Source organism: Pogona vitticeps, chromosome 1, assembly GCF_051106095.1.
Source record: "Pogona vitticeps strain Pit_001003342236 chromosome 1, PviZW2.1, whole genome shotgun sequence".
Classification (NCBI taxonomy): domain Eukaryota; kingdom Metazoa; phylum Chordata; class Lepidosauria; order Squamata; family Agamidae; genus Pogona; species Pogona vitticeps.
Window position 1 is genome coordinate 63,868,819 of NC_135783.1, and position 18,143 is coordinate 63,886,961.

At 41.5% G+C, this 18,143-nt stretch overlaps 1 protein-coding gene across 1 annotated transcript in view; it reads right to left on the reverse strand.

Annotated features, from left to right (window-relative positions):
* Nucleotides 1-11,985, reverse strand: part of KIF25 (kinesin family member 25) — a 61,749-nt gene extending 49,764 nt beyond the window's left edge. Inside the window, exons 1-2 of the mRNA XM_020808241.3 lie at nt 10,958-11,985; nt 6,154-6,219 (exon numbers count right to left, since the gene is read on the reverse strand). Coding sequence (XP_020663900.3) covers nt 6,154-6,219; nt 10,958-11,032 — 141 coding nt within the window. The 5' untranslated portion in view covers nt 11,033-11,985. The remainder of the gene's footprint in view (nt 1-6,153; nt 6,220-10,957) is intronic.
* Between the last annotated feature and the right edge of the window lie 6,158 nt (nt 11,986-18,143).

Genomic DNA, 18,143 nt, shown 5'->3' on the forward strand with positions numbered 1-18,143 from the left:
ATTTGGCTTTGATCTGACTTTTCGTTAATTTTTGGTGATTTTTTTTCTCCCCCACAGGAAAGTATTTAAACCAACTTTTGACAGCTGTCAAAACTTGGGCTCAATGCATTTCAATGGGGGAGGAAAAAATTCACAAAAAATTAATGAAGACTCAAAACAAAGCCAAACTAGGTTTGCACACGATTTAGAAGGTGCTCTAATGAAACCAAGCATTTAAAACAGTTGCTGACTTTTCGTTAATATTTTGTGAATTTTGTTCTCCCCCACTGGAAACAATGGAGCCCAACTTTTGACAGTTCCATTGTTTCCTATGGGGGAGAAACAAATTCACAATAAATTAATGAAGACTGTCAAAAGTTGGTGGGGGGAAAAATTCAGCAAAAATTAACGAAAAGTCAGATCAAAGCCAAATTAAGTTTGCACCCGTTTTAGAAGATGCACGAATGATTCCAAGCATTTAAAACAGTTTTTGAACCTTTTAAGACACACTTACATTTGCAAAAATGGACACTGCAAAACCATTGAAATGCATTGAATAGACTTCAATGCATTCCAATGGAGGAAACATTGTATCGCTTAACGATGTTTCCTATGGGTTTTTTTGCTGAAGGACGGCAATCTGTGCCTATTGGAACGGATTAACCGGTTTTCAATGCATCTCTATGGGAAAACGCGTTTCGCTTAACAATGTTTTCCCATAGCGATGTTTTTTTGGAACCAAGTAACATCGTTAAGCGAGGCACCACTGTAATGTTTCACTAATCTCAGATCTTCTGCAAATTATCTACTTTGGCTTCCCTTTTAGCCTCTCTTATATGTGTTAACTTCTAAACCAAATCAATATTCCAAGTCCTATTACACTGGCTTTCCAGAGAAAGAAAAACTTTCAACCTTTGTATTATTTCTGAACACGCTGCTACCAGCAACATTGAGATGAGAGTTTTACATATTAGTCTTCCATAAGCATCGGATTTTGGGATTTCCTCGACTACAAATCCAATAATTCTGCATTCTGGGAGTTCTACCTGAAAGACTCACACTTAAAGACACATAACAGACACATAAATTTGACTCCTCTAGAGAAGAGGTCTAGCTGGGTTTAGTAGAGGCCTAGTTTCAGCCAGGGAGGAGGGGGAACCTTTGTGCCTCCAGCTCCTGCTGCTATGCTACCACTACCAGCTCCAGCCAGGAAGAGCCACAGTGGCACCCAGACTCCTGTCACTCCCAGCCTGGCCCACATGGCTCTGGCTGCCCAACAGCAGCTGCTGCTACAGCCCCACACCAACCCTTGTTGATGGGCCAATCTATCCCCTTTGTCATCTGGCACCACATTTGTGCTAGGCCGGGGGTCTTGGCAGAGAGGGAGGGAGGGAGGACAGATGGACAGAAATTGGCAAGACAGAGCATGGGGGGTACGAAAGGGCAGTGGTTGTGGCCCTAGCAAGGTTGCACCCTGGGGTGACAGGTCCTCTGTCCCCCCCCAAACTATGCCACTGGTGCTGACCCCTCATATCCTCATTGCCTTTTTCAGACATGATGCTGAATGCCCACGTGGGAGAGAGCTGATGGGCACAACATGTCCCCCAAGCATGTTTATCATAATTTATGTGTAATTGTTCTCTGTCACCATATCACAGACCTTAATAAGTATACCAAGTAAATAAATTAGTAAATTTAAATTCAGTTTTCCTACACTAAGGAGCTGAGAAGTTGATACATCACTTCCCCCCACCAGGTATATTTCAAAAACTGAACAGAACACTGACTTTACGCATATACATATTTTAAGGCATTTTAACATATTTTAAGTTATCTGTATGCTCTTTATCAGTTTTTTTGTAGAATGTAATATATTCTTGACTTGCTGATATTACACTGCTTTTTTCACCTCTTGTTAGGAGTGCTTAAGCAGCAGTGACGTTCTAATGTTCCTAATAATGTATGAGATGTGTAGCAATTGCAAATGGGTAAAGAGGCTGAGGTAGTGGTCTTTTTACATCAGTCATGCATTATATTCCTTAGGGTTTAGAAAACAATGCTCTTGTACCTGCTAGAGAAAAGATTTTCCACTTACACTGAACAGGTACTTTTTTATTATTCATTTTTAAAAACCTTAAGGGTGATTAGGAAAGGTTCAGAAACTTGCAATGAGTTTCAAGGGTTCTGAGCTTGTGTTTCTTTTCCATCAGTACTCCCTTCGTTTCAGACAGCAGATTATAGTTGTAAACACAATGAATAGATTAAAATTTGGCATCTGGTATAATAAGTTCTGAAATTCCATTCATATGTGTAAGAATGGTAAAATGAAAATCCTGATTTTTTCCCCTTTCAGTGCAGAATTCATTTAACATTAGCATTCTTGCCACTTTCCAAATGTCTTATAAATTTAATCTTTGGCTCCAAATTATCATGGAAAAAGAAAGCAAAAATAAAAATAAAAAGTGTTGGGTAGTGTGCTTCACTTCAGTCTGGTCATTAAGAATTTCTTCAATAAATTTTGAGCCTTATAATTTACTGAAACAGCTGGAAAGCTGCACCATGCCTCTCTTTATGCATATCCTGGGAAACAATTTGCAGGATAGATACAGTTGTATTCCAGAAAAGGAAGGCAATTGTTTTATAAGTCCTGTACTAAAACTTACTATGGCTTGGTACAAGATACATTTTCTAGTAGACAAAAATTATCCTATTCATTCACACATGCAGCACACTTTTTAAAATGAATCTTCAATAAAATGTACACACTTTCCTGAAGTGCACAAAGCTATCTCCATAACAGAGTCCTTCAGCCCTGTTTAATGTGCATTTATACATAACTTCTAACAATTTCTTTAGTAATTTCTATGCAAGAAATTTGTGTAGAAGTAAATCCCACCCCCTCAAATCCCATTATTAGGCACAGTAAGTCTCTGCTGTTCCTTACAATGTAAATCTTTTTGTTGAAAGGGTCTGAAGGTTTGTTTGGACAATTTTCTTCCTTTTCTGAAGTTATCTGCTGAAGACTGTTGCCTAAGACAAAAAAGGTCTTTTGCTTTGTTTTGCATGAAATGTGATTGCCAATAAAATTTCAGAATCAGAATCAACCTAGTGGTAATTTCCTCACTGCTTCCAGACATGGTGATGACATTAGAAGATGGGGGAGAGATCTTATTTTGGGTCACTAAAACATCCTAGACCAAGGTGAGCAACCATAGTCCTGCAATTCTTTTTGAACTTCATGTTCCACAGTCCCTTACTACTATTTGTCAGCACCCCGCTCAACATTTTTAGGCCAAACAAAAATAACTCCCCTACACCACCATCTGGAGAGCCACCTCTGCCTGAGATAGTTTCAGTGATAGCTAAATGCAACTTTAATATTCCCAGATTCTATGTCTCTGGTTAGAAGATACTGGGAAGAAATGTCAGGGCTCTCTTCATCTTGTTCTGCTCATGAGCTACAAAAGAAGCCAAATAGACACATCTGAAGGGAAAATGTGATAAATTAGATGAATACTTCACTCTGATCAGGGATACACTGTTTCTGTTCTTCTAACAGCATTTACACACATCCACAGAAACACAAGTAACTCTTCAGCAGCCAACCATTTTATTTTGACAAAGCCAGGTGTTACATTTTTTGGCAAGTACACCAAAGGTGGGCCTCCCTCTGCATTGGCATGTGCCTTTGATGATTATTTTCTTGCAGTTAGGTACTAAGCAATTGGAAACTTATGCCAGAACAGGTTTTATACATCTGAGATTAAAGGGGAATCCAAATTTCCAAAGAGATCAATGATGAAAGTTTTGAAGGACAGGAGGCATAATATTCTTCTCAACTCTGCTGCTATCCAATATTTTTGTAGCTGCTCCCCAGGAAGCGTGAACCCAAAAAGGCAACATCTGGTTTTCTTGTCAAGTTTTATTTTGTTTCAGTTGATCCCAGGTTTTATCCTTAAAGAGTTAATCAAAACTACATAAGGACAGGAGACTTTCATGAGGTCACACACAGCAATTTGAAACCTCACACTAGATTAGAACCTCTTGACTGACAGTTGCTATTACTACTAATCCCTGGAGTCTGCCCTAATTCTGGCCCAACCGCCAACTGCTCCAAGTTCTTTAAATCTTTAGGAGACCAACAGTGAAGAGACAAAATGTTCTCAGCAAGGATGACGGTCTTGTCTCTCATGATCAATAACTGCTCAAGTATGAAAGGCCCTGTTTAAATCATTTATTTGTGAATTTATCACTAAAACATGTAAACTTATTTTTCCCTCTCATAAGTCTCCCAAAAGGAATGTGCAATAAAACGGACAAAAACATTATGGTAAAAAAATATTGAAAAACAGTTTGAAAAGATCACTAAGATCTGTTGGGCAGGCCCTCCTCCATATCCCACTACTGAAAACAATTCATTATCTGGAGACACAGGGGAGGGCATTTTCTGCTGTAGCACCCCAACTGTGGAATGCTTTCCCCTTGGAGACTTGATTGGTGCTGACACTGGCATCATTTCAGCACCAAGTCAAGACATATTTAATTGAGTCTTCGAAGGGTGGAAGATCAGGTTTTTGTGCAACGTTTTTTAATGTTTGAACGTTAGGATTTTTTGCTGTTTAAATTGCTTTAAAGATCTTCTGTTTCAAAATTGTTTTTAAACACCTTTATAACCTGCCCTGAGATCCTGTGATATAGGGCGGGCTATAAATGTTTAAATAAATAAATAAAAACCAAAACAGGGCAGGTTTTTCAATGCTTCACAGGCCCGTTTGCACAAGAAAAAACAATTAGCACTGTGCTAAATCCAGTTGGTGATCCCAACCAAGCCAAGCTCACTGAACGAATGGAACATGTTAAATCAACACTTACATAACACCCATTGATTCAGTGGATCTGCTCTAGCTGCACTTAACAACTTCATTCAGTCTACTATGTCAGATGAGACAACCATAGTAACTAGTGCAGATCAGTGGGTCAACTCTATTTGGAATCATAAAGGGCCATTCACTTATAATGGTTTCCCAGTTCCAGTATGGCAATATGGCAATAAAACAAATTTGTTATAGCAGGTAAACAGAAAACCCGTTGCAGAGCCATGGCGGCCAACAGTTTCCTAAAATACTTCTCACAGTGAAATGAGTATTTGTTCAGAGACAGCAGCAAATACTTGCATAATCTGTAACATATAGTTTGCTATAGGCAGTGTACAGCTCATGAGACCCATGCTGTACCCCAAGGCCATTTTTGCTCCTCACCTCAACATATATTTAAACTTTTTTTCCAGAAAAAAAAAAAACACCTTTTTTTTCTTAGAAAGTGTGTTTGTGCCCTAGGGGATATAGGACAAACACTGACCATATGTTGAGAGGCTCCCAGTACCCCTGTCCCCCAATATACTATTTTTAGTTTGGTCATTAGAAGATACAAAGAGGGTTACGCCTTTTTTAAAAAAGTTAAACCCATTTTCACTTAAGAAAAACCCATTGTAACAACTTTTACAGTACATAAACACTGCTGTACATTTAAATAAATATTTAAAAATATGTAAACTAATTCTTCTAGCCCCATTCCTATGGGAGTGTGCCCCTTCAGGCAGCTGGCACGAATGAAAAAAAATGGGGGGGCTCTGTGCTCCACAGACTAAAAAGCCCTAATATATATGGTTCTCCAAGAAAGCTGGGTTTCCAGTTGGTTTCAAATCTTAAGTCACAAAACTCCATTCATTCCTCTAAGCAGCTGCATTTTTAATTTAAATATTTATAATTATAACAATAAAACCTAACTAAAATATATCAAACTACGGGGGGGGGAGCAATTTTTAAACAGAAAATACATAGCTCTAGCGCACCTCACACTATAAAACAATTCAAGCTGCCTGAGCAAATAAGATATAGAATTTAAAATTGGCCTTGATAATATGCACGTGTGACGCTTCAGCACAGGCAGCTAAAAAAGAAACGTAAGAAACATGCATGGTAAGAATTTCTAGATTGAGAAGGTGACCAACAAAGAAGTACTAATGTGAATGAATAATCGCCAAAAGTCTTAAAACATAAAACATAGAAAACTAGAATACTTTGTTCACACAATAATGAAAAATACAGATTGTTACAATTTATTCAGGATAAAATGAACAGGAAAAGTGAATGGAGAAATGGAGACTATTATTACCTCTGCAAGCTTGAGATGGAGAAAGGCATTTTCTGTTTCCAACACAATTATTCTTTCTTCTTTAGCCTAGATAAACATAATTCATATCAACCAAAAGTGAAAATGGATAAAATGAGTCCTACCAGAAATCAAAATAATTTAATGTTAACAACTCCTCCAAAATACTTCAGTGAATCTGTGTGAGAGTGAAACTATACAATACTGTACAGTACTCATGTTATTGTCAAGTGCCAGTGTAGTGCAGTGAATAGAGTGTTGGACTAGGATTCAGGAGCCTTGGTCCTCAAATCCCCACTCAGCCATGAAAACCCACTGGGACAGGTAATGCTACACAACATCTTGCATATTTAAAAACCCTATGGAAATCACCATTGTCAGAAGCAATTTGAAAGTGCATTAACGACAAATTATTGTTCTGTAGCACTCACACTGAAGCAATGAAGTTTGTTGTGCTACTGGAGCCTTTTTGCAGATTTTCCTGGGTTGGATGTCACTAGATGCAACTCAGCTTATGCTCAGAAGATATATGTCTATGTACAGAGAAGAGTAAAGAGGGCCTACCTGGGTTTCCTAGACTGTCCTATACCTCCTGTGACCCGTGCTGACCTTTCTGCAACTGTAAATTGCTATCATTATGGTGACGTTTTCTTCTTTTTCACACCATTCGCTTGTCTCTTAATGGGAAGACAAGAAAAGGGACAGCCCTGGCCCTTGATATCTCCAACTGTGTTAGCTAGAATTAGGACATAACCTTACCTAACATACATTTGCCTCTCCAGTAAAGACAAGCTTTTTATTATCTCAGAAGTGCGGATGTGATTTCTGTACAAAGGAGGAAGTGTACACAGGCTATCATTCTGAGTTTCGAAAGGGTGAACCCACAAATTAATGTTGTTTCTGTACTGCTTTGTACAGTACTTAGTAGTCAGTCTCCAACACATTTCACACTGTACTTCCCCATATATACAACATGTGAACCTGGATCACAGTACTGGTTTCCTGCATGCCAGGTATAGATGAGGGGGTGCTGATAAGTATTGGGCCTTACCCAGAAAAAAATTGAGCTAGGAAGCTATAAATTGCAGGGTGTATTGGCCAATTTGTCTATATTCAACTGTGCAAAAAACAACTACCTATGATTTTAACTTAACTTTTATTTTCTGGTCCAAAATGAACATGGCGGCACCTCCAGAAAAGTTCAATGTGGAAAAGCATAGGACCATAATCAAGTTCCTGTTTGTCCAAGGGAAAGGTGCAAATCATATCATGATGAAATGTCACAAACTATGGGTGACAGTGGCCCTTCATATGCAACAAACAGTTAAACGTTTGGTTGCCAATTTTAAAACTGGCCATTTCGGTTTTGAAAAGTGAGAAACCCAGTGGAAGGCCTGTTTCTGTCTCTGTGCCTGCAAATGTGAAAGTAATCCATGACATGATCATGGAGGACTGCCGAATATCAGCCAAAAGTATTGCTATACAGTGGTGCCTCGCTTTACGATTGCCCCGCATTACGACAAAACCGCTTAACGACAATCTTTTTGCAATCGCAATTGCAAAATGATGGTCTGAATGGGGAAATTTCGCTTTGTGATGATCGGTTCCCTGCTTCGGGAACCGATTTTTCGCAAAATGACGTTTTTTGAACAGCTGATTGGCGGTTTCAAAATGGCCCCCGGGTGATTAAAATGGCTCCCCCTGTGTTTAGGGACGGATTCCTCACTGTACAGGCAGCGAAAATGGCCGCCCTATGGAGGATCTTCGCTGGACGGTGAGTTTTTACCCCATTGGAACACACTGAAAGGGTTTCAATGTGTTTTAATGGTTTTTTTCCGCTTTACGATGTTTTCACTTAACGGCGATTTTCCTGGAATGGATTATCGCCGTTAAGTGAGGCACCACTATACAGTGGTACCTCGACTTATGAATGTCTCCACTTGCGAACGTTTCGATTATCGCCGTTAAACGAGGCACCACTATACAGTGGTACCTCGACTTATGAATGTCTCCACTTGCGAATGTTTCGAGTTATGAACGGCTCTGTTCACAAAATGTTGTTTCGACTTGCGAATGGAGCCTCAACTTACGAACGGGAAAAAAAAAACCCTTTCCTGCCCTTTTTTTTGACCTAAGTTCATTTTAGGTCAAAAGAAGAAAAAAAATTAAAATATTCTCCCCATAGTGGTAGAGTACGGATTAACCGGCTTTGCATTAGTTCCTATGGGAACTAATGCCTCTACTTACGAACAGCATCTCGACATACAAACGAAAAACAGCCTGAACAGATTAAATGGTTTTCAATGCATTCTTATGGGAAATCTTGCCTCGACTTATGAACTTTTTGATGTACGAACGCCGTTCCAACATGGATGAAGTTTGTAAGTCGAGGTACCGCTGTATATCTGAGAATATCATGTGAGAGAGTTGGTGCCATTATCCACAACGACTTGGAAATGAGAAAGCTGGCAGCAAAGTGGATCCCCAAACTTTTGACAACCAAACAAAAGAGGAAACAAGTGGAGTCATCGGTGGCTGTTTTGGAACATTTTGCAAGAAATGAGTCAGATTTCCTGGGGAAACTGGCAACTGTTGATGAGACATGGATCTACTGTTATGATCCTGAGACAAAGGAACAGTCTAAGGAATGGAGGCACAGTGGTTCCCCCAGGCCAAAGAAGTTCCGAGTGCAAAGGTTGGTGCAGAAGCAAATGGCAACATTTTTTTGGGATAAGAAGGGAGTTCTGATGATTGACTACTTCCAATAGGGTTCAACCATCAATTTAAAACATTACTGTGCTTTAGTGACGAAGCTGAGGCAAAACATCAAGGAAAAACATTGAGGAAAGCTTTCCAAAGGTGTCATCCTGTTGCATGACAACACCTCGTCACACACTGCAGGTGAAACAATGACAAAACTGACCTCCTTAGACTTTCAAGTGATCCCCATCCACCCTATTCTCCCGACCTGGCTCCTTCTGACTATTATCTGTTCCTCAAACTCAAAAAACACCTAAAGGGACAACGATTTGGGAGTGTTCTGAAGGCAACAAATGCTGCAAATGAGTGGTTACACCAGCAGTCGGAATAATTTTATATGCAGGGCTTTAAGAAGCTGTAGGACAGATGTCACAAGTGCATTGACTTCATGGAGGAATGTAGAATAGTGTGGCAGTTACAGCTTCCTAGCTCATTTTTTTCTGGGAAAGGCTCAATACTTACCAGCACCTTCTCATATCTGAAGGACTGAACTGATGCAGATTGTAGGTGATATTGGCATGCCAACAGGTGTGCGTGTTAAACACTGCACAAACCTACAAAAGTGAACCAGTGAGCTCAGTGGGAGACACTGAATAAAATTCCTTCCAGCAGTGAGAGCCAACAGGACTGTGGCCAGAATAGGAGCACCGAGAAACAAAGAATATGCCTGAAGGAACTCCGGAGTTCACAAGAAATAACAAAATACTAACGGGAGAGAAATCTTCCCAGAACATCCAACAAGGACTGAGCATTCCCAGTGGTGACAATGGAAAAAAGAAAAGGAAAATCCACACAGTACTCTAGAAGAAGCAATAGCTTGTTGGCAGGCTGATTGAAGAGGAACCCGTCACACCTTGAGACTTAGACGAACACATTTATCTGCTGCAAAGTGAACCAGACAGATCACGTATTACTTAACATAAGAGGCATGCAGCTAGACCGCACCACAGGCCTATCTAGCCCAATATTTTGTGCATACTGTGGCCAGTCCATGCCTCTAGGCAGGGAATCCAAGAGCAGGATATAAATGCAACTGCATCCTTCCCCTCACAAAGCTAACAAGTGATACATAGGGGCTAACTGCCTCTGATAGTCAAGGTGATATATAAACATCCTAAATAGTAGCCACTCCTGACACACATCTTCATGAACTCCCCTAATCCCTCTCCCACCTCTGTTAAATCCAAGCCTCTCAAGTAATTATTTTCTATACCCAGGAGACTCAGCTCACTGTAAGCTTGAAGGGGGTCAAAAGTCATGCAAGATGAGCAGGTATGGTTCCCACATTACGCTGGCTCCACATGAGCAGAAGCAAACCAGAAGAGTCCTGTGTAGGCCCTTTCTTCTTTCTCCTTCCATCTCAGCTTTCACTGAGTTGAACCCGGGGGTGGCAACTGTGGCCTTTCAGATGTTGCTAAACTGCATTTTCCATCATCCCCATCCCAGGGGGATGTTGGCTAGACTTTATGGGAGATAGAATTTTATTATTTAAAAAATCCTGGAAGTTGTGATTCCTTGTTTTCTAAGAAGAGGAGAGAGAGAGATGGCTTAAGATGCAAATGAAGCGCACATCTTCGTAAACCAGTGGTTTCCTCAGCAAAACCTGAGCCTGGAAATAGCCATGCCACAACCTAGAAAGGGCACAGCCACTGATCAAGCTGGATGGGGGGGGGGGAGAGTAGGGGGTGGGGGGTTCTAGGCATCAGATGGGAGCAAGCCATTCAGAAAGGAGTCACAGCCCTTGTCCTCCTTCTTCCAGCACAGCCAAGCCACTTCCACCAAGGGCACTGGTTGGACTTACTGGGGTTTTAAATGTACAGTAAACGCAACCCTTTGGGGGCGCGAGAGACGTCATGAGCTACCCACAGGGCGGCACCTTTCCGAGGGGCCCTCCTTCCCCCGAGGAAGCTCCCTGTCTCCCCAAACACAACCCGCCCGGGCAAAAAAAAAAAAAAAAAGGCCCTGAAAGCGAGGCCGGCTCCCACCCTAGACAGCCCTTTCAGGGGTTTGAGGGCCGCCCCCCTTGGCAGACACCCGCGAGACTCACTCGCAGTTTCTGTTCCAGCTGCCGAATCCGCTGCTCGGCCACAAAACTCAAGCTAATCCCGCTGCCGGGCCTCATTCCGCGGCTGGAAGGGTCAGGAAAGGCGGGAGAGGCCGCGTCTCCTCTGTTTGTTGACTTCTTCTTTTGTTCAGAGGCGCTCTTCCCCAAGCCGGGCGAGAGCCGTTTGAGCCAGCCAATCAGGAGCAGAGATTTAGCTTCGCGGGGGTTGCTACGGTTACCGGCCCGGCAGAGGAGATTTGTTATGATTGGCTGGATGCAGAACGAGGAGATGAGGAGGAACTAAGGCGCTAATAAAGCAATGCTGGGGATTACTTTTCTATCCTCTCTTCTCAGTCCCGGTTTAGATCCGGAGATAAGACAGGGGCTCGCTGGGGGCGTGGAAGTGGAAGTGGAAGTGGGGTGTGGTCTTGGCTTTCTGTTTCTGCTCTTCCCACGTCAGGAGGACGCCTCTCCATGCACAGCATTTTCAATATTTCTATTATTTTGTCCGTAGCTAACCGACTTTACCGCTGCACCTAGGGTTGTTTCTTTCGCGCGTGCGTGCGTCCGTGTGTGTGTGTGTGTGAGAGAGAGAGAGAGAGAGAGAGAGAGAGATTTTTTGCATATCTGAGGTTGCTGATATTTCTTCTGGCAATCTTAATTCCGGTTTGGGATTTCTCCAGTCCAGCCTTCCACATGATGTATTCTGCATATAAATTGAATAAGCAGGGGGACAATATACAGCCTTGTCGTACTCCTTTCCCAATTTTGAACCAATAAAAAGTGTGTGTGTTAGTCTGTTGCAAAAAAAAGATAAAATTTAAAAAAACCAACAAAAGTTTGTGGCACCTTAAAGAAAATTTAATTTGTCATAAACTTTCCCGAACTTGCCTGCTTAGTAGCTTTCTGGTGGATCTGTCAAATGGCTATATTAATGCACCTCTTCAATACACAACAAGAATAGCTTATACAGTATTAAGAGAGACGGCTGTTATGTAGAACTGGTGGCTAGAAAGGGGTGGGCATTGCCATATCCATCATCTCAGGCTGTGTATAAGACCACTGCTACAACTGGCGTCATCAAGTCCTCCCTCTATCCAGTGGAAGAGATGTTGCTATTTGATGTTAAAGATATCTCTTCCTTCCCCCCCCCCCCATGGTGCAACAGAGCAGTCTGCTATTTCCACAAATGTTTCATTGACTACTAGACTGTCATGAGCCCTGACCAGACCAAAGGTTTCTGTCATGGCAGCTCAACCATCCCAGTCAGAAACTACCATTACTCGTCGTCATCATTTAGTTGTTTAGTTGTGTCCGACTCTTCGTGACCCCATGGACCAGAGCACGCCAGGCCCTCCTGCCTTCCACTGCCTCCTGTAGTTGTGTCAATTTCATGCTGGTTGCTTCGCAGACACTGTCCAGCCATCTCGTCCTCTATCGTCCCCTTCTCTTGCCTTCACACTTTCCTAGCACACCACAATATCAGGCATGACAGTAAGCAAGATGAACAAATATGTCATTTCTTGGTTCATTCCCTCTTAACAAAGCGGTTGATATGCCTATTCAAACATTTATCTACAACCTAGTATTTCCTATTATTATAAATGTAATATACACTGTTCTTTTGGGCACTATGATACATATATGATACATATATCAGCAGCTCTGACAGGGTCTGAGTCCATCTCATTTTCAAATGAGATGGACTCAGACCAAGTGAAGTTTGTAGGCAAGGCCCATTATTAGATAAAAGGTCAATATTTTATTTTATTTAAAATATTTTATCCCATCTGTGAAGATCAGGAGGAAATTAGTGTGCCATCTCCTCCGGTGAAAGGACATCAAAGAGAAGGGAGGCAGTCTGGAGAAAGTCGATGAACAAGAGAGAGTTAAAACATAGGTTTGTCTGACAGAGGAAGGGAAAGGACGAGGAGCAATGGGTAGAGGTATGGGAAGAAGGTATAAGAGGGGAAGAGAAGGCGTGAGAATTTCAAGTAACAACGGACAAAAAGAGAGAGGAGAGGGAGAAAACAAAAGCGCATGAAGAGATCTGTTAGACGATTTCCCAAATCTGAGGGTCGGTGGGCTGTTACCAGATCCAGAGCCCAAGTGAGGAGGCGTGGTAGTGCAAGAAACGACGGAATGGACGGTGGTGGCTTACCCGTGAGGTCAGGGTCCTTCGAGGAAGGTGATACGGCTGGACGCGACTTTTGACAAACCACCACTGGAGGGACACTGGCCACGACACCATTGTTGTGGAACTCTCTGTGCGGTGAGAAGTGCTCCCCTCAGGAAGCCTACCGACAAGGAGCGATTTGGTCCGGCTCCCCGGTTTTAAGGAATGAATATATAGTAAATCAGTATGGGCAGGTGGAGAGAAAGTTGAATGACTGGGACAGTTTGGAACCCATAGAAGTTGTTGTTGATACATCGCTGTTAAGAGTTAATAAAGATAGTTCTGTTCCAGGAGATCAGACTCCTAGTTTTCCTGCATACCTCAACAAACCACCAAAAACGAATTATGAACCTTTTGACACCATCTTTCTTCTTTAAAAGGACCAAGGCAGCTTAAAAATACAACATTCAAAAGCTAAAAACAATAAGTATACAGTAAGTATACAAATACAAAAAAGGAATTTAAAAAGTATTATATTAAAAGCAGTAATTAAAATCAGTACTAAATACATTTAAAACCAATCCATTGAAAAACCCCTCTCAGACCATCAGTTAGTAAGGATAAGCTTGACTGAAGAGAAAGCTCTTCACCTGCTTACAGAAGAACAGCAAAGATGGGGCCAGCCTGGTGTCCTGTGGGAAGGCATTCCATAGTCTGAGAGCAGTGACAGAGAAGGCCTTCTCATGTATCCCCACCAAGCGCACCTGTGAAGGTGGTGGGAGTGACTGAATGCTCTTAATGTCTGGCCAGGCTCATAGAGTGGGATGCAGTCTTTTACATAGCTTGGGCCCCTCCCTTTTAATACATTGAGATTGAATACTAGAGTTGTACTAATAATTTCAAGATCTCTGTGCACATCAGTGAGGCTAAAACATTAAGAAACACACTGAGCTAAGAAACAGCTCCTTAGTCTGACAGCCAGATTTAGTGTAGTGTATTCTCAGCATTGTCACACTGTTGTTAGACTGTATCAGTGACAAAATCTGGTACTTTTCAGACTTCGTGCAGACACAAGAGTATGAAGCAAATGAATCTCATTATGACTGCTGATTCATTGCTTTTCAGGGCTATAAATAAACATGTTGCATAAATGGCATTAGTGTTTCAAGATTTTGTAGAATCATGAAATATTCAGAAGGGGTCATCCACAGTAACAAAAATAATGCTGATCCCATTCATAGAAAAGCTACTCTTTGGGCAAAAAGATAAAAGTTTTTTTTTTCTTTTAAGCTTCTTTTGCTGGCTACAATCAGAAATATGATCAAAGCATCACCTGTGCTGTCTCCTGAGACAGAAGGCCATTTTATGTGGTGATTGATAGGGAAGTGCAAATAAACAAGATGATGTCCTGATTAACCTGATGCAGGAACAAGGCCTTCAACATGTCTTGGCATTGAGCATAGTCTGTCAAGTGGGCCATGAGAAGACAGTGCTGATTCCAGACAGCAATGGACTCTTAATTCATTATCTCCTGCCCCCACTTTGCATGGCAGGAGGCATTGCAATAAATGAGGATTCGTCATGTTTGAGCCCTCAGCTCAGATTTTGCCAAAATACACACATGCAACGTACCAAAAGTTTAAAGCCCCATCCAGAAAGTTGCAGGGAGAAGGAAACAACATGGATGGTTGCTCAGTGTCACTTCTTGGCATGTATGACTATCTTGGGAACTGCATTAATGCCATTTATGCAGAATTTTTTGTTGCAGAGTTTTGAAATGTTGGTTTCCTTCCTCAGCTGTGAAACAAAAGGGCAGGGATTCACAGAGTATAGTAACTGCCAGTTCTCGGATAGTCCACCCGTCTCATGAACTGGCACTTACATTCTCAGAGACATTAGTAGCATAGTAGTATTAGCAGTATAAAGGATAAAAATGTTGCATTTATTTAAAATTGTGATTAGAATAACAACAAACTAATAGCCATGACTTCTTTTAAAAACTGCATCAATATACTTTTAATGACATTTTCAACCAACCACTATCAAACGACACTCTTGAGAAAAAAGAAGTCTCAGCAGAGAAGTGATACTGTCTTTCAATTCAGTGCCAGGGGAGAACTATTGGTTAATGCTGGACACATTGACAGTTACCCCAGCCTAGAAAGCTCTCTCCCAATCAAACAAGCTGGAAGGCAGCATGTGAGGTTGTCAAAACTCCAACATTTTATGTTCTGTGTATAAAACATTTGGGTAACTACTTGATTTTGGGACAGGGTGAGTCATGGGAAACAGTCAAATAGTATTTGCTATCACTAATGTGATTTAGATTAATACACAAACTTTTTAATATACCATTTTCCAAGAAAGGTTGTTGGCATGGCCCAGCAAATGCTACATGAAAAGCTGAGTTAATTTTCTTCCACATGTTGAAATTTACTCTTGCACTTGAAAACCTATGAGGAGAACAGATTCTATTTTCCATGGAGGGCACAAGAACTAGGAGCAAGACATTTATTTTGTATAAACGTCACAATTTTTTTAAAAAAGAAAGGCCCATGTAGAACCATTCCTGTTATTCTTCGGAAGATGTGTAATAGTTTTTAAACAAGCCTCCAAGATCTGTTGGTTGATATCTGTTTGACTATCTGCTGTGCAATACTACAACAGTATTGAAATTAGTTTATCAATTGCTAAATTTTTATTCATTGATTTTCCTATACAATTACTTTTGTACAAATATGTGATCAAATATGGATTTCTGAATGAAAATTTTATAATATTAATTTTATAAAAGGTAATAGTAATAGCAGACCGCCGAAGAATTGATGCCTTTGAATTGTGGTGCTGGAGGAGGCTCTTGAGAATCCCCTGGACTGCAAGGAGAACAAACCTATCAGTTCTAAAGGAAATCAACCCTGAATGCTCACTTGAAGGACAGATCCTGAAGCTGAGGCTCCAGTACTTTGGCCATCTCATGAGAAGAAAAGAGTCCTTGGAAAAAACCTTGATGTTAGGAAGGTGTGATGGCAAGAGGAGAAGGGGACGACCGAGGATGAGATGGCTGGACAGTGTCTGCGAAGCAACCAACATGAACCTGACACAACTCCGGGAGGCAGTAGAAGACAGGAGGGCCTGGCGTGCTCTGGTCCATGGGGTCACGAAGAGTCGGACACGACTAAACGACTAAACACACACACACAATAGTATTTAAGGTTTTCAAGTAAAACAGTATCATGAATAAAAATAATTCAAGAAAATACATGAGAACAAAATGGTTCACTTCTGAAGGCTCATTGTGGCTTGCAAAGGAGGAGACATTCAATATTCTGCTGTGCTGTCCAGGCAAGGCAGGGTTAATTTTCCAAAATGGCATAAAACCACAAAGATGTAGCCACATACAGTGGTGACTCGACTTACGAATGTCCCGACTGATGAGTTATGACTAGCTCTGGCCGCAAAATTTTGCTTTGATTTGCGGCTGGAGCTTCAAGTTACAACCAAAAAAAGGCAGGGAAAAAAGGCAGGGAATTCAAATTGCTAACTGTTGGTAGCTGAAGAGGCTGCTTCTTTGTAGCTCTTTCGCCCCAGTGGTTAGAGAGTGTGCAATTGGAGGAGGTTTTGGACTGCCTGGTAGGGTAAGGTGCTGCTTTCTGCTTTTAAAAAACTGTTCTGGGTGGGTTTTGCAGTGTGGTTTTGAGCTGGGGGGTTTCTGTTTCCGTGCTGTGATGGGTCTTGCAGTCTTTGTTTGTGTTTTTTTCCCCCATTTCTGATGGGTCTTGGGGGGTTTATTTGCTTTTTGGGTTTTCCACCCCATTTCCAATGGGTCTTCCAGGGTTTGTTTGCTTTTTGGGTTCCCCCCACTCCCAATTTCCAATGGGTCTCGGGGGGGGGTTGTTTGCCTTTTGTTTTTTCCCCCCATTTGCTATGGGTCTTGCAAGGTTTGTTTGCTTTTTGGTTTCTCCCCCCCCATTTACGATGGGTCTTGCAGGGTTTGTTTGCTTTTTGCTTTGTTTTTGCATTTCTGATGGATCTTGCAGTTTGCTTGCTTTCTGCTTTGCTTTTTTTGCATTTCTGAAGGGTCTTGCACAGTTTGTTTGCTTTTCTTTTCTCCCCCCCACCTTCAGCCGGAACAGATTAATCGCATTTCCGAGGGGTCTTGCAGTGTTGTTGGGTTTTTTTGAGTGATTTGTTTTCTTCAGCTGCAACGGATTAATTGCATTTCAATGCATTTCTATGGGAAATGGTGCTTTGACTTACGACCATTCCAAGTTATGACCGGAGTTCCGGAACCAATTAAGTTCGTAAGTCGAGGCACCACTGTATCTTTACCTAGGAAGCTCAGACAAGCAAAACAGCAAGAGAAGAGGGCAAGTTAGATGCAGGCTCAAGATTGAGGAGACAGGGCATACAAGTAACTTGAACCATATGTGTAACAGCCACCCTAGAGTGATTCTGGTAGGTGTCATTTGTCAAAGACCAAAACAGGCTTTTGTGAGGAGTAACTAACACAGCATTCATGATCTGCTGGAAGGGGCCATCCAGCAGTTTGAAACTTACCCAAGTGGTGTGATATCCAAGATAACCTTGGAAAGCTGGCTATTCACTGAGATATTCTCTGCTGTTACATTTTTTTTTTTTTTTTTTTTTGCTGAAGGCAGTCTTGGCAGAAATGTAACATTAGTTACATAGTGGTGAAAAAAGGGGAAGGGATTAGACTAAATCACTGCCTTACAGATTTGTCCAATGAGGGTGTCTGGGAGAAGGCGGCTGAGGCAGCTCCAACTCTTGGGGAAGGAACTGTGATTTTTTTTTTAGCTTGAGAAACTGTGACTCCTCAAATGCTAAGATGACAGGCTCTAGTCCACCTGGGTAGTATTGTGAGCAAAGACCTCTTGCCCAAGCAAGTAGCGAGGATGGAAACAAACAGTGAGATTTTCTTATGGATGAGATTTTCTTGATGTAAATATTCAGTAGTGTGCACATATCCAATTTCTGCCACAACTTTGTCATCTGTTTAAGTAGGATAGGTGCAATCAGAGAGCAAGGTCAGATTCTGGGACCTTTGAAACAGTT